Here is a 16,492-nt window from a genome sequence, read left to right as displayed (position 1 = left end):
ATCAGAGTGTCCTGGGTCAAGTTTTCAGCAAAGGGAATTGGGGCAGAGCTAGGAAATGCAGTGTCAGTGTGCAAACAACACTTCTTGGACCATGTTAATAGAAGGGGAACTTCATTCTGAGTCATAACACATAGAGGTTGAGTAAGATAAGTGCTTACTCTGCTATCTGTACTAGTCTAGGAAAAGGTAGGAATATCCTACAAAAACATAACAATTGGCCCTACCCCTACGGAATTTGGAAGCTCAGAGTCAGGAGCAAAATTGAGACCTGATTAATGACACACAGACAAATTCATTTTAAAAGCACATTTTCTCCTTCTTTATAAATCCATTTGACTGCCTAATGGCCTCCTTTTTAACAAATTACAGCTCTGTTCTTCCTTCTTCAGATTGGTCACTAGGATCTTTAAATCTCTGTGCGAAACTGAAGGGTAGTTCCAGACATTTCCTTCTTGTAAATGACATCAAATTTCTCATTTTGGGCCACTGTGAAGTAATTCTTCCAGTCACCTGCAATCCCTAAAAATAAATAAGAAAATATATGGAATAACATATTTCCATTATGAAGGAAGCCTAGTATACCAAAAGAAAAGTTTCAAAGAGTTAAAGAAGGACTTCCCTTGTATTTGAATACTATAAAATGCCATTTCCCCTTTATTGGTCATTCCTGTCATTTAGGAAGGTGGCTTAGAGCTAAATAGAACCTGTTTTTTGAAGTATAATTGATATACAATATTGTAATATTACAGTATTATTGACTATATTCCTTATGCTGTACTCTGCATCCTCATGACTTATTTATTTTCTAACTAGAAGTTTGTTCCTCTTAATTCCCTTCACTTATTTTGCTTATTCCCCACCCCCCTCCCCTCTGGCTTCCATCAGTGTGTTCTTTGTATTTAGGAGTCTGTTTCCATTTTATTTATTTGTTTTTTAGATCCCACATATAAATGAAATTGCATGGTGTTTGTCTTTCACTTAGCATAATACCTTCTAGGTCCATCCATGTTGTTGCGAAAGGCAAGATTTTGTTTTATTTATTTATTTTTTATGGCAAGTAGTATGCCCTTGTGTGTATATACCACATCTTTTTTATCCATTCATCTATTAATGGTCACTTGGGTTGCTTCCATATTTTGCCTATTATAAATAATGCTGCAGTGAACACAGAGGTGCATATATCTTTTTGAATTAGTGTTTTCACTTTTGTTATCATAGTGGACTGCTGGATTATAGAGTAGTTCTATTTTTAATTTTTTGAAAAACATCCATGTTGTTTTCCACAGTGACTGTACCAATTTACACTGGACAAACAGTGCACAAGTGTTTCCTTTTCTCCACATCCTTACCAACACTTGCTATTTTTGTCTTTTTGATACTAGCCATTCTGACAGGTTGGAGGTGATATCTCATTATGTTTATTTTATTTTAATTTTTTTAAAAATTATATATTTATTCATGAGAGACACACACAGAGAGAGAGGCAGAGACATAGAGGAAGAAGCAGTCTCCCTGCAAGGAGTCCCATGTGGGACACCATCCCGGGACTCCAAGATCATGCCCTGGGCCACAGGGAGGCGCTCAACCACTGAGCCACCCAGGCATCCCTCTCATTATGGTTTTGACAGACTTTTAAAGATACATTCTGAGAAGGCTTAATTTTCCTATCTAAACTTATGGACCATACAATAGTTTCCTGAAAGAGATTCTTTTAGTGTTCCTGCTTGTCATGGTCATAGGATTACTGTTGGACACTCCATCAGTGATCAGGACAGATTTTATTTCACAAATTAGTTTTAAAAACCATACAATGGACTGGTCATCAGCACAATTAATACATGACTAGGAAATTGATGTATCATTTCCCATGAATTTATTAGTAAAGATGGTATGATACTTGAAGGATACCATTTTATTTCAGTTCACTAGACTTTTATACTGTATTTGCATTTTAGATGAGATGAATAGCATTTAAAGTCAAACATATAACAATGCTGAACCATCTCTACAAAAGCAAAACTGTTGGGAACAGATTTGCTTTTAATTTCTTATACTTGGATGCTTATAAATATTTGAAAAATTCTTAATGCACTGCAAGTGTGCCTGGAGATAAACATTTGCTTGTTATTTTATGAAATATAAAATATGTCCTGTTGAATTGCAAGTTTCATTAACCCATGACGGCTTGATGAAGATTTCAAATCTTTTAATGAAAAACAGCCCCATAAACAATGTTGCTTCCTGGTTATTATGTTTTTTTCTGTGTTTACCAGATGGTAAGAGCTCTTTGAAATGTGACAGTAGTGTATATTTGAAATAGTCCATCTGTAAAGATGTCATTAAATACAAAAAGCACAAATTAAACAATCGAGTCATATATGAAGTTTTCCAATGATTTTCTATTAATTATATAATATACACAAACACATTTGCTTCACAAGAGTAAGGGAAGTATACTTTTTTTTTTGATTAAGTAAATGCTGACTAAAGCCTAGATTTTTCTGTTTTGTTGCAATGTGGAACATAAGTAAAAACACTGGACATCATCTATCCTCTCCCTACTACTTTTACTATTGTGTGACTAAATTATGACATTGATTTAGCCAACATGGCATCCTTCCAGACTGAGTGTACCCAGCCCTTTGTTCATACATCACTTTGAACCCTGGTTAGCATCCGCTTACATGCATGCCTCTCTCATTACATTACGAGCTTCTTAAAGCAAATGTATGTGTCATTCATCCTTGCATGTTCTAGGAAATATGTGCTGCATGCAGGTGTTCATGAAGTGTTTCCTATAATAAATGAATGAATAAATGGCCATTCTTTAAATGTTTATTGAGTGCATGAATGAATAAACGGGTAAACAAATCTCGAACTATTTAGACTAATAAGACTTGCTACTTTTTAATGTATTATTTATGGTGGGAAAAAATGCTTACATGAAATGCTTACATGTCATTTACCATAATCCTCCCCCAAAACTTATGCCAGAGATCTTGTTACTTTCTCCATATTTTCGGCGATGTAAGCAGACCTTTGACAGATTGAATAAACATATTCAAAGTCATAGATTCAGGAAGTGGCACAGCCTGGACAAACTGCAGATCAATCTGACTACAAAAGGTATGTTTTTTTCCACTTCTGGAGGGGATGTAGAGACCGTCTCTCTTATGAGACTCAAATGGACTCTTTTCTGCTTGAAGTTTAAGAAACCACAGAATCCAGATACTGAACTTGTTTCATCTAACTCTATGCCCTAATGAAATATCATGGAGTGGTATCAATTTTCACATGACTGGGAATGAAACCCTTCTGAAAGTTACATTCAGATAATCTGACAAAATGAGAATTTGCCTTATTTAATAAAGAAAGGTTTTTTTTTCCTGATTTTTTTCCACCAGCAAAATATGTGCATGTGAGCATCAGTCTTGTTTTAGACACCATTTACAATGAAAACTTTACTTTCTTATACTGAAGGTTAGTTGTGAAAAGTTAAGTGCAATGTTTTTGAAAATAAAGAACAATTTGAAAGCACTAGGGCAGTTTGCTATTTTGAGAAGTAATGTAGAAAAATATTTTAGAAAAAATTTAACCATATAACTCTTTTTGAAAATCAAGGGTTTTCAGCCATATGTTCATATGTACAGTACATTTTTAGGGTTATGTTTACTTTGTAGCACACCAATTGAAATTCTATCCCTTTTGTCTCTACTTCAATAAAGAATATTGAAAACAGAGGGTGACATTATTAGATGGATAACTTCCCAAATTTGTTTTTAAGTTAATAATTTGTTAAATGTATTATTTTTATCATTAATAAAACATTGTTGACACAAACCGTACACAATAAGCCACAATATGCAGGATTTGCATCAGTGGAATCAATATCAAATGCCATATTCCTCTATTATCATCTTTTTAAGTTAAATTTAGATTCCATGTTTCCTATAATTCAGACAGCATTTTTAGGGAGCAAAATAGGGTAAAAAAAGTGATTTCTCCTGGTGAATCCTTAACAAAGTGGCCACTGTTCTCTAAGTGATATGAAGACTTTAAAGGAAATATTCCTGTATTGAGTGACATTAATTTATCGCTGAGGAGAAGAGGGAAGCCTATGCCTATTTAGGCAAAGATTTAAGATTTAGGAATAACAATTTTGGAATGACTCACATCAGGATTGACAAAACTACTCTCATTTAGTAGCACAGTAAATAGAAAAATAAACATGCATCAAATATTCAAGGTATTTAGATAACAAGTTCATAATGCATTATTTCCTTAGTCATTTCTAATCTAGTTCAGCAACTTTTTGTGGTAGGTATTTTTAGTGTCCTTATATTAGAGATGAAGAAATTGGTACCCAAACTGGCTAAGTAATTGTTAGAGGTCACAAAACTAATCCTCATTTTAGAGTAATTCAGAAGAAAGTGAAAAGGGAAATTAAACTAGGCAAAGTATTTACCTTTACGCATAAAAGATGATTTGCTATGATCCATCACTGTACTTGGTAGATGTGTATAATTCACCAGAGGATTGTCCTTCATCATTTCAAATGAGGTGTGATGAATTATCTTATCCAAGACTTCATCATTCAAATTCTTCTCTAGAAATCTAGCGATCTTCTGGACTTCCCGCTTTGGATTCTATCAGTGGATAAAGAGACATACCCAAGAAAACGATAAATCATTAACATATCATTAACATATTGTGAAAACTATAATATTTATAATCTGTTTTCTTAAATGTTGGTTCTGAATATACAATCCATATTTTGTTGGGTCATCAATAGTTTTTAAAAAATTAATCATAAAACTGAAAACATCCATAATTTATGTTTGGCAAAAATAGATAAAATATTTTGTTTATTCCAAGTTTCATATTTTTAGCTTATATCAAAAGTAGAATAAGAACAAAGCTTGGGCTAAATATTAACAATATTTGGAGAAAAATAACAGCTATTTTAAGCTCAAGTTGTAATCAGATTTGAATAGTGAACATTTAGGGTCCCAGCATGTTTTTATTCTTCCTGTCTTTATTTATTTGTTCTGAATCAAAATTTCTTTCTTGTTTTTAATAACAATATTTGGAAACAAAAATAATAGATTCGTGAATTACTTCAAGTATGTTTGTCTTAGAGTACTTATACCTTAGACCTTGCTTGGACATAAATTAGTAAAAATAAACTGCAGGGGCACCTGGGTGGTATAATCAGTTGAGCATTCAACTCTTGATTTCAGCTCAGATCATAATCTCAGGATTGTGAGATCAAGCTCTGAGTCAGGCTCCATACTCAGTGTAAACTGCTTGAGACTCTTTGAGACCCTATCTCCCTTTGCCTCTGCCCCTCTTCCTGCTCATGCTCTTTCTCTTTCTCTCTTTCTGAAATAAATAAATAAATAAAATATTTTTTAAAAAACTTCAACAAAGATGCAAAGATATAAAGACCTAAGTAATTCATTAACTGTTGGGGATAAAAAGAACAAAATCTGAGAAATAAATAATTTTCCAGATTCTTTTTTTTAAAGATTTTATTTACTTATAATAAGAGACACACAGAGAAAGGCAGAGACATAGGCAGAGGGAGAAGCAGGCACTCTGCAGGGAGCCCAATGTGGGACTTGATCCCAGGACCTCAGGATCACAACCTGAACCAAAGGCAGATGCTTAACCACTGAGCCACTCATGTGCCCCAATTTTCCGGATTCAAATGACATAAACTTAATGTTTGTAAATTTTAGGAGGTTAAACTAAACTTTATATGGATATGTCTAGAAATATATTGATAAGGTGATATCTAAGCTGAATTGAAAAAGGTGAGTCAGAATTTACCACGATATGTAGTCTGCTGAGTTGTTGGAGAGTGAATTTTTAGTACAGAAATAGTCAAAATTCTTGGAGGTATAGGGTCTCATAATATGTTGAAGGGAAGAAAAAAACACAAAGTGGTTGAAGTTAGATTTGAGTTGTTCATACAAGTAAGAGAGGCTATAAAACTGGAAAGATAAGTTGGGGTAAAAATGAGAAAAATCCTTGGATGTCCTGTGAAGGATTTGGGCTTTATCTCTTATTCAGGTAAGAAACAGCATTTAATAATATGTCATTAACTATGTGTGTGCTCATGTATACACATGTGTGTGTTTTGGTAGGGAGTTCCCTACAAGGAAAGTTCTGGCAAAATATTATGTCTCAGACCTTGATAAGAGCAGAATGAGCCGACTAATTAAGGGATGTCAGTGCTTGGAATAAGTAAAAGGTCAGAAATGATGATAGTGGGAAAAAGGCCAAAGAAAAGTTAATACTGGTATTAGGAAAACCACAGGCAAAAAGAGAACAGTTTCTATTAGGGATTCAAAGTGTTTGGAGAATAATACGGCCACTGCCAAAGTATCAATGCGTGTTAGTTTATAGAGCTGTAGAAATGAAAGTAGAGTGCTGGTGACTACTGACTCTCCTTCTGCTGTATTTCTCTTTCACTGCATTGATTGAGAAATTATGCAGATGCTCATAAACCAATGTAAATTATTAGGGTTCTCCTTGAATTTTTATTATTGATATGTAATTATAATCTTATTCTATTATTGTTAAACTTCTTTATATAACATCGCCTAAAACTGACTGTATGACAGGAGAAAAAGACCATCTATTAAGTATGATGAACTTAACAGGTTTGAGTGGGTTTCAAAATGTCTAGATATGCTTATAAAGCTGATGGGGCCAGACTGTAAATCAGTATGAATGAGTGGATTTGAATGATGCATTTTAGCTGAATAAGGAGAGAAATGGTTGACATGAGTGTCACATAGGGGATAGCATGATGTCAGACACAGAATGCAAATACCAAGTAGGCCCAGAAAGTGTATTTCCCCATCCTATGGAGGAAAGGGACTATACCTAGAAGCTAAAATTGCTCTTTTCATAAAGTTATTAAGGGCTACTCTTGTGTCTAGGAAGTAAAGAAAGATAGTACAGAAGGACAGTTTTCTCCTTATGAAGAATTCATGACTTAACTCTGGCTAATCAAATACTCAAGGGATATCACCACTTATAAAAAGTGTTTTCATAAAACCACTTCTGTTTCACAGCTGCATATTGCCAGCAAATTGGAAATTAATTGCCTCAAGCCCTGTATAAATGGGCAGTAGTAAAGTTTAGGCCATAGATTCTCTATGGGCTATAAACAAGTGTGATGGAAGATGGGATCCTGGGCAGGGCAGAAAAATTCACAGACTCTTTTTGTTAAAATGTGAGAATGTCCTGGGGGTTTCTCCGAAATACTTGGATCAATGGAAATTTTACCTGCGACATGATTTTTGTTATGCAAAGTAAGATTGATGTCTCTAAAATGTTTGTTGTTACTGTTCATTCATTTATTTGTTCGTTCAAGCAATTAATTATTCATACAAGTGATTCTATGATGCATGTGTAAGGTGCTATATTCTGTACTATGAATGTAGTTACAAGAATGATATTTCTCAAGAGTGTGTGTGTGTGTGTGTTTGCCAAATTTAAGTAAAATGGCCTCAGAATAGGCCTGGAACTTTGCAGAAGTATTTGAACTGCTACTAGGTCATGTAGGAAACAGATGAATGCTGATGAATCCCCAAACTAGTAGGAGAATAAAAGAGAGGAACACATTTGAAAATTATAATAAGTAGGGCATGTGAACCAATGAGATGTCCATAAGATAGTGGAGCTATATCCACTATATAAAGTCAATGAAGACAATGTATTTCAGATTTTGAAAATTAATGAATATGTATGTAAGTGATGAATTACTTTATTCTACACCTAAAACCAATATTATATGGCATGTCAACTAACCAGAATTTATATAAAAATTTAGAGGAAAAAAAAGAAAATTAATGGACGAATAACATCATTAACCAAAGAGAGAATAAAAGAAGAAAAGGATTACATGTTAGAGACAGAGAAGCAAGATGAGCTTAGTTTTGAATGTGTTAAATTTAAGGATCATTTAAATAAAAGCCTGGGTCTGAATTAGGGTAGAAATTAAAATGGAATTTTAGGGATCCCTGGTGGTGCAGCGGTTTAGCGCCTGCCTTTGGCCCAGGGCGCGATCCTGGAGACCCGGGATCGAGTCCCACATCGGGCTCCCGGTGCATGGAGCCTGCTTCTCCCTCTGCCTGTGTCTCTGCCTCTCTCTCTCTCTCTGTCTCTCTCTCTCTCTCTGTCTATCATGAATAAATAAATAAAATCTTTTAAAATAAATAAATAAATAAAATGGAATTTTGGGGGGTCATTAGCACATAAAGAGTTTTGTTAACTGTAGGCATGGGTATGATCTCCAAAATGTAGCAAATAGCTTACAAAGAAAGCTAACTAAGTAACAGATGGAAATCTACAGGAAAGCCAAGAGAGCATAATAACCTATTAAGTGTAGGAAAGAATTTCAACAACAGAAGGTGCTCATAAACACAATGGTTAAAAAGTATAAGAAGATAAAAATGTCATGGATTTCACCATTAGAAATCACTAACGATCTTAGCAAGATTTGGATAAGCAGGCATGGAGAAGAGGCAAAATAATCACAACATTTTTTTTTAACTCCACAGATTAAATGGAAATATTTATTAACACTTTACCCCAGGATGTATTGGGGCAATTACTCAAAATGATTTCTACCATTTTACCTCTTTCATATCTTCATAGTACAAGAAAAGTATTGGGTGTTCTTCCTTTTTCTTCCACCAGCTCTTAACATGATTAAACCAGGAACCATAGGCCACTAAAACCAGAGAAATAGTCTATTACTGTAAGCATTCATCAAATTGAATATTTATTTCTAAATAGTAAGCCAAATTGTACAAATATTTTGTAGAATTAATAATCAAGGAAACTGAATATATAAGGCCAATTAAAATGTATATAATCAACCATTTATGGATGTAGTTAGATTAAAAACTATAAAGTACAAAAAATAATAAAGTACAAAGGAAGCATTTCAATTGAAAATACATTGGCCTCCATATGAATTTTACTTCGCCTCACATGGGAGGAAACAATTCTACTAAGTACTCGTATTGACTATTTATCTAAATATTATAAATATATGTATAACAGATCTAACCAAAGATTTGGACATCTTAAACAATTCGCATTGTAAGCAGGAAATGAGAATGGATTTCTAGTAACTGAAAAAGACATTTGAGAATATTTTCATCAAGTCCATGTTAAATACCAAATTTATGTATTAATGTCATAGTAAAATATTAGATAGTTGATCTAATTCTTTAAATGTTATTTAAATGTGCTTTTTACTGGCTTAGAAATGTGTTTTGGGTTTTTAAAATATATTTTTTTATTATTTTTTGATAGATTTTATTTATTTATTCATTACAGAGAGAGGCAGAGACACAGGCAGAGGGAGAAGCAGGCTCCACACAGGGAGCCCGACGTGGGACTCGATCCCAGGTCTCCAGGACTACACCCTGGGCTGAAGATGGCGCTAAACCACTAAGCCACCAGGGCTCCCCTAAATATATATTTTTAAATATTTTATTTAGTAATTCATGAGAGACACACAGAGAGAGGCAGAGACCTAGACAGAGGGAGAAGCAGGCTCCCTGCAGGGGACCCGACAAGGGACTGGATCCCTGGATCTGGGATCATGCTCTGAGCTGAATGCAGATGCTCAACTGCTGAGCCATCCAGGCATCCAGAAAAGTGTTTTGGTAGGAAAAGTCACATCCATAATAGTTATTAGTATTATTTAAAAGAAAACATTATTAATTTCAAGCCTGGGCCTACGTACCATTTCCAGTCATGAATCTCTCCAAATACTCCTCCCAGGGACCAGGGGCAGGTTCCAAATTATTCATTAAGTCAAAATGATAATATGAGACTGCAACATCCTTGGCATTTCGAGCCAAATAAATCATCTACAGAGAAAAAAGAGAAAACCATGTGGATTTGAAATCCACAAAGTTAAAAATAGGAAAAATTAGAATTAATGAAACAGAAAGCTGTCTTTTAAAAAAAATGAACAAACCTGATAATCATCTAGCAAGACAAAGAAAAAAGAGAAGACACAAATAACTAATATCAAGAAAAAATAGGTTTCACATCAAATCTGATAGCCACTAAAATTACAATGAGTATGAAAAGATGTTCCACATCATGTATCATCAGAGAAGTGAAAATTAAAGCAACAGTGAGACACTACTCCATACTTATTAGAATGACCAATATCCAGATAACTGGCACCAAATCCTGGTTGAGGATGTTGAGCAACAGGAGCTCTCTCATTCATTGCTGGTGGGATTGCAAAAATGGTACCTTGGAAGACATTGTGGCAGTTTCTTACAAAGCTAAGCATAGTTTTACCTACAATCCAGCAGTCACACTGCTTGACATTTATCCAAAGTTGAAAAATAAGCTCCACACAAAAACCTGCAAGTGGATATATATAGTAGTTTTATTCATAATCACCAAAATGTGAGGGGAACCAAGATGTCCTTCAGTAAATGAATGAATAACCTAGGATACATTCAGACAGTAGAATAATATGCACTAAAATGAAATGAGCTATCAAGCCATGAAATGACTTGGAGGAAACTTAAATGCATATTACTAAGTGAAAGAATGCAATTTGGAAAAACTACATACTGTATGATTCTAACTATGTGACATTCTGGAAAAGGCAAGACCATGAAGGCAATTAAAAAGATCGGTGGTTGTCAGGTTGGGAGGAGAGGGGGATGAATAGGTGGAGTACTGAAGATTTTTAGGACAGCAAAATTACACAGTATGATACTATAATGGTCTACGTTTTCATTATACATTTGTCCAAACCCCACTGAATGTACAAGACCAAGAGTGAACCCTAATGTAAACTATGAACTTTAGGTGATAATGATGTGTAGGTTCACCAGTTTTAACAAATGTATACCACTCTGGTGGGGGATGTTGATAGGTAGCTATGCATGCGTAGGGGCAGGGGATATATGGGAAATCTCTTTGCCTTCCACTCGATTTTGCTGTGAATTTAAAACTGTTCTAAAAGTAAAATTGTTGTAAAAATAGTCTGTTCACAGAAAGAATAAAAATAGATATATGGGGGTGCCTGTGTGGTTGAGTTGGTAAAGCATCTGCCTTGGTCTCAAGTCATGATCCCACAGTCCTGGGATGGAGACCTGCATTAGGCTCCCAGCTCAGTGGAGAGTCTGCTTATCCCTTTCCCTTTGCTCCTCCCCACCTTGTTCTCTCTCACTCAAATAAATAAATAAAATCTTTAGAAAAAGGGAGAAAATAATGAAACACTTTTCATTACAAAATTCAACAGCTTAGAATTCCTCATACATCAAAACCAGCAGAAGTTGAAATAGATAATCAGAATAGCCCCAAAATTACTGAAGAAATTCAATTTCACATTTAAAAGTTCCCCAGAAGCAAATAATCAGGCACAAATGTTTCACTGGAGAATTTTATCAAACAAATAAGAACTGACATCTTTATATTGAATTTTCAGAGAAGGCCAGAATATCTAGGGATATTTGGGGAAAAACAGTAGCAATACAGTGCTAAGATGGGGATCCTGTTGCTATATATCTTTGGCAAACTTGATTACATAAGTTGCCTGAAATATATATTTTTAATTCAAACACTTTCTTATGTAGTTCTCAACAAACAAAAATGTGAACAATCACTTACTATGTGCATGAGTAAAAGGATAGAGAGGGTCACAGTAAAAAAATGACTTCTAGTGTAGAGTGTACCTTGCAGTTGTTCTCCCAGAAAGACTTAGGAAGAAGAGCAATAGGTAGATGTGTCTTCACAAGCCGTGGTGATGGATTCTTCTCTAACTGTTCTATTCCTGGGAAAATTTTAGTTTGGTATATAGATACATTAGAGTTCTCAAGGAGCCAGCAATTTCCTGATTTTCTCTAACCTTTTAAAATATTTTTGAGCAGTATATAATGCTGCTAAATTTTGAACCAATCACACAGTGTTTATATGGATTTGAGGATGCAATATTGCATAATAGTTAGGGGCATAGTTGTGAGGTTAGCCTCCTTGGGTTCAAATCCTAAATCTGTCCCTTACCTACTCATTGTGAGACATTTGAAAGATTGCTAGTCTCTGTATCTCATTTTCTCCACCTCTAGAATGAGGAGTAACAGTATCAGCTTTAGCAATTTGGAGTTTTATCATACCTTGAATTATTACAAATAATCATGAAAATAATTTCTGTATCTCAAATGAAAGAGATATGGATAACTACTCTTTCTCATATCAGCTATTGTTTGTATCTGGTGTTATGGTATAAATGGTGTTGCATCTGTAGAGCATCAGCTGCTGCACCTGCATTTTTTCATTATTTCCTTTATGTGCCATGTGCACATATGTGCAAAATAAAAATGTTGTATAATTTTTAGGTGTTAAGTGAACTCACCAAAGGCATACAACTAATATGTGGGAGAACTTTGTTTCAAATCAAGTCTTTGGATAAGGGATGTGTGAACTTCCCCGAGACAGAGAGTATCCATTTATTTTGTCTATTCAGAGCTAGGATGATTCCAGAGGCCCGAATCTCACAAATATATAAGTGACTTGGTTAGTCTGAAGGCACTTCTGGGATAAAGGCACACTCAGAATTCCTGACATAGATTAGATGAGCAGGACCAACCATTTTAATTTACTATTCTTTTAATGCACTCAGTAGCCTTTCTTATATTTTAGATATATCTCTTAATGATGTTATATGCTATAGAGTCACCAACACTCCAGGTTTCATATCCAATAACTCTTAGTGTCCTATGCATTTTTTTTTTGCAATATTACTTACATCTAGTCTAACATCTAGATTACCTGTTAATCCTACTTTATCTTTCCACCTTTGGCATACAAAGGCACACCTGCTTAAAACTGCATCTGACTCACTCAAAACAATCTTATACTGCACTTATTCACAAAAAGTTATTACATATGCCAAAAAGCCACTCAGTCTCTACTAAAACATCTTTTGACAGTGTTCTATATAATGCACATTTTTGTTTTATAGTCTATTTACTTTTTGTTTTTTGTCAGCTCCCATGCTTCTTCTCCATCCCCACCTGCACCCCAAACACACACTAGAATGGAGATTTCACAAGAGCTGGGGTGTAGCTCATTTCATTACCAATCAATGTTCTGTAGAGAACAATGTGTAGCACGCAGTTGTATTAGGAAGAATTTCTTAATTATAATGTGGATAGGGTTGCCTGGTTTAGGAAATAAAGATAAAAAATCCTAGTTAAATTTGAATTTCAGATAAACAACAGATACCTTTTAGTGTAAGTACCGTCCATGCAATGTTTAGGATATACTTTTGCTAAATAAGATAGCTACTTATCTGAATTTCAAATTTAATTTGGTATCTTGAATTTTTTTCTGAACAATTTTATCTGGAAACATTAATTATATATTAATTATAAAATTCCACCAAGTGTTTTATTATGCTACTTCTGACCTGGTAGCTACAGCCACTTTATCCAGCATGTGGAAATGAGAAATCATTGTCTTCTACAACTCACTATGTCTCAATGCCCATGACATGAACTTTTAGATTTTTTAAATGAAGTTTTCCTGATATCTTTATCTTTTATTGACTTTTGTTCTGTAGAATTTGATAGATAAGAACATTTTAAAAATTATCCAAATTTTTAGTTATTTTCTACAACGAAACTCTTTCATCTTAGGTCATCATACCTGGATATGCATAAATTAAACTACAGTTTATCAATATGTTTTGGTGACTGTACTGCTTCCAAACTTCTATTTTATTACCAAATTGACTCTATTTTCTTTGAATGGAAATCACAAATACAATAATTCATATGCTGTATAAATAATATTATAAAATTGTAATTCCCAGGTGGTTTAAAATTACCTGAAGTTCTTAGTCCAGGGACAGCCATTTCCAACATTGGAACTTTAACTGTTATAAAATCCCGCTTACATTTTTCAACATCTCCATTATTCAGAACCATGTCTACAATTTCACTAACCCAGGTGGTACCTGTGGTGAAAAACAACGTTTTTGTAACCATCACTTGAATCTGGGGGGAAAAGTATCTACAGGTAGTCTGCCATCTGAATGCATTCTATTAGAAACTTAATTCTGCAATTATCCTTTCTGTGCCCCAAATGCTCATTTTAAATATATTCAAAATACATGACTAGACTTGCTGATAGGAATATTAATTTTATGTAGTATGCTGATTTTATAGAGAAGTTGATTTTTCAGGAAACTAATACTGAAGCCAGATCTGCATCTGTCAGACCACAAAACTCACCTGATTTGGGGTAAGTGGCTATTATGATGTCATCTGGTCTGCTGCGGAATTGTTCAATCTTTTCCCAGTTGTTTGCAAAAGTATAGATTATGGGATAGCCGTGAATCATCTTCAGATTTTTTCTCAGAAAATCTTTTGGCGAAATCATTTTTGTACCAAATTGTACAAATACTTAACAGAATATTTTCTGACAATCTAATCATGGGAAAATAAAGAAGATAAAAATCAGCAGCTTTGTAACTAATGCTATTAAAGCACCGCTATTCCATACAAAGTGAAATTGGCCTTTAACTCAGCGTGCAGAGATCTAAATACAAAGGGCAGTTTTGTGAGTGTAAAGCTGCAGATTGCAAGAGCAGCAACTGGCTCAGTGACAAGCAGTACAAAGGTCTCTACTGGAAGCTTTTTAAAGAAATGAAACTGCACATCTTAGAACACACACACACATATATTATATATATTATATATTTTATATAATGTACATATGTATTATAATAAAATTTGCTTTGCAAACTCTTTGATTAGTAACTCTTCTAATCATAATTATACTAATAATACTATCTCTGAATTAGAATCTTCTTGCTCTGCTAAGTCTTCCAAAAATTTTGAGTCCTGGGAGGAGACTATATCATTATTCTCTGTTCTCTGATATATATTATATATACATATTTGGAGAGAGAGAATTTATTATGAAGAATTGGTTCATGCAATTTTTATGAAGGCTGAAAAGCCCCTGGATCGGTAGATAGCAAACTGGAAACTCAATGGTTTAGTTCTAATTTGAAGGCCAGCAAGTTTGAGACCCAAGAATACCCAGTGCTTCAGTTGGTGTGTGAAGGCAGAAAAAAACTGATGTCTGAATTCAAAGTCGGGCAGGATGAATTCTTCCTCGTTCCCAGGAAGGCCAGTTTTTTGTTCTGTTCAGGCTTTAACAGATCAGATAAGGTCCATTCACATTAGAAAGGGCAATCTGAAGTATTCAGTCTACCAATTTAAATGTTAATTTCATCCAAAAATACCCTCACAGATGTAGAATAATATTTGACCAAATATCTGGGCTCCCTGTGGCCCAATCAAATTGACATAAAATTGACGATCATGGAGAGCTATTCATTGTTTATTTTTTCCACTTCATCTCCACTGATGTGAAACTCTAACTTTGCTTTTACTACTGTTTTTCATTTCACAACCGTCTCACCCTTCCCAACACAGAATATAAACATCCCAGAAATAGAAGGAAATGTAAAATGTAGAAGTTATAGGATCCTTTATAACCTATTGGTCCATTTAGTTTTGAGAATCTGTCAATTAACAATAACACACAATATATACTACATACAAATAGAGTTTGAATTAACAACAATCTGAATTATATAGTATCTTGGATGAACTCTTATAGCTGCTAGTAAAATCTATCACTAGATTTCAAACATTGCTAACCAGACATTCTTAAATGTATATCTATAAATAATTTTATCCCATAAATATTTTGTAAGGAGCAGGAAGTGGAAAGAAGTGAAATTGAGTCAGTAAGCTCTGCTCTGGGAATGAAGTAGATGCTGAATGAACTGAATGAATGAATGACTGAATCTGCATGTCCCACTTAGAATCTTCTAAGATACATTTTTTTTAATTTTTAAAAATATATTTTTAAAGTTTATTACTGAGAGACACAGGGAGAAGCAGACTCACTGCGGGGAACCCAATTCGAGACTTGATCCCAGGACTCCTGACATCACACCCTGAGTCAAAGGCAGATGCTTAACCGCTGAGCCACCCAAGTGTCCCAGAATCTTCTAGGACCTTGAGGATAGTGTTACTTCCCAGTTTGGATATATACATAGGAATGAGTAACAATGGAAGTCAACATGGTATATGTGGATATTAGACCTGAGTTACATACAATAAATGAAACAGTTTTCTTTGAAACATTTTGGTCTACTAATTTCTTACCTAATTGTTTCTTCCCAGATTATACAAAGGTAAATATTGAGCCCAAATAACATTTGTATGCTTATATGTTCTAAATTAATTGAGGAAAATAACTGAGGCTCTCTTTTTCTTCTCCGGCTCCAGAATATAAAATTTTGTGGTGCACTGACCAATTCTTATCATACATACAGATTAATAGGGAAAAGCGAATAAATATTGAGGACACAGTTCCCCTTCTAATACTATCTACTCGTGTATGGCCA

General features: G+C 34.3%; 1 protein-coding gene across 1 annotated transcript; it reads right to left on the bottom strand.

Annotated features, from left to right (window-relative positions):
* Positions 1 to 291: 291 nt before the first annotated feature.
* SULT1B1 (sulfotransferase family 1B member 1) lies at positions 292 to 14,592 on the bottom strand. Its single transcript, XM_055315248.1, has 7 exons — positions 14,298 to 14,592; positions 13,892 to 14,020; positions 11,739 to 11,836; positions 9,776 to 9,902; positions 8,655 to 8,749; positions 4,466 to 4,646; positions 292 to 519 (listed from the first exon to the last, which is right to left on the bottom strand). The coding sequence occupies exons 1-7, from the start codon at positions 14,443 to 14,445 to the stop codon at positions 407 to 409; spliced, it is 891 nt and encodes a 296-aa protein (XP_055171223.1). The 5' UTR covers positions 14,446 to 14,592; the 3' UTR covers positions 292 to 406.
* Between the last annotated feature and the right edge of the window lie 1,900 nt (positions 14,593 to 16,492).

This window comes from Nyctereutes procyonoides, unplaced genomic scaffold (assembly GCF_905146905.1).
Source record: "Nyctereutes procyonoides isolate TBG_1078 unplaced genomic scaffold, NYPRO_anot_genome, whole genome shotgun sequence".
Lineage (NCBI taxonomy): Eukaryota > Metazoa > Chordata > Mammalia > Carnivora > Canidae > Nyctereutes > Nyctereutes procyonoides.
This window is presented reverse-complemented; position numbering and strand designations above follow the sequence as displayed.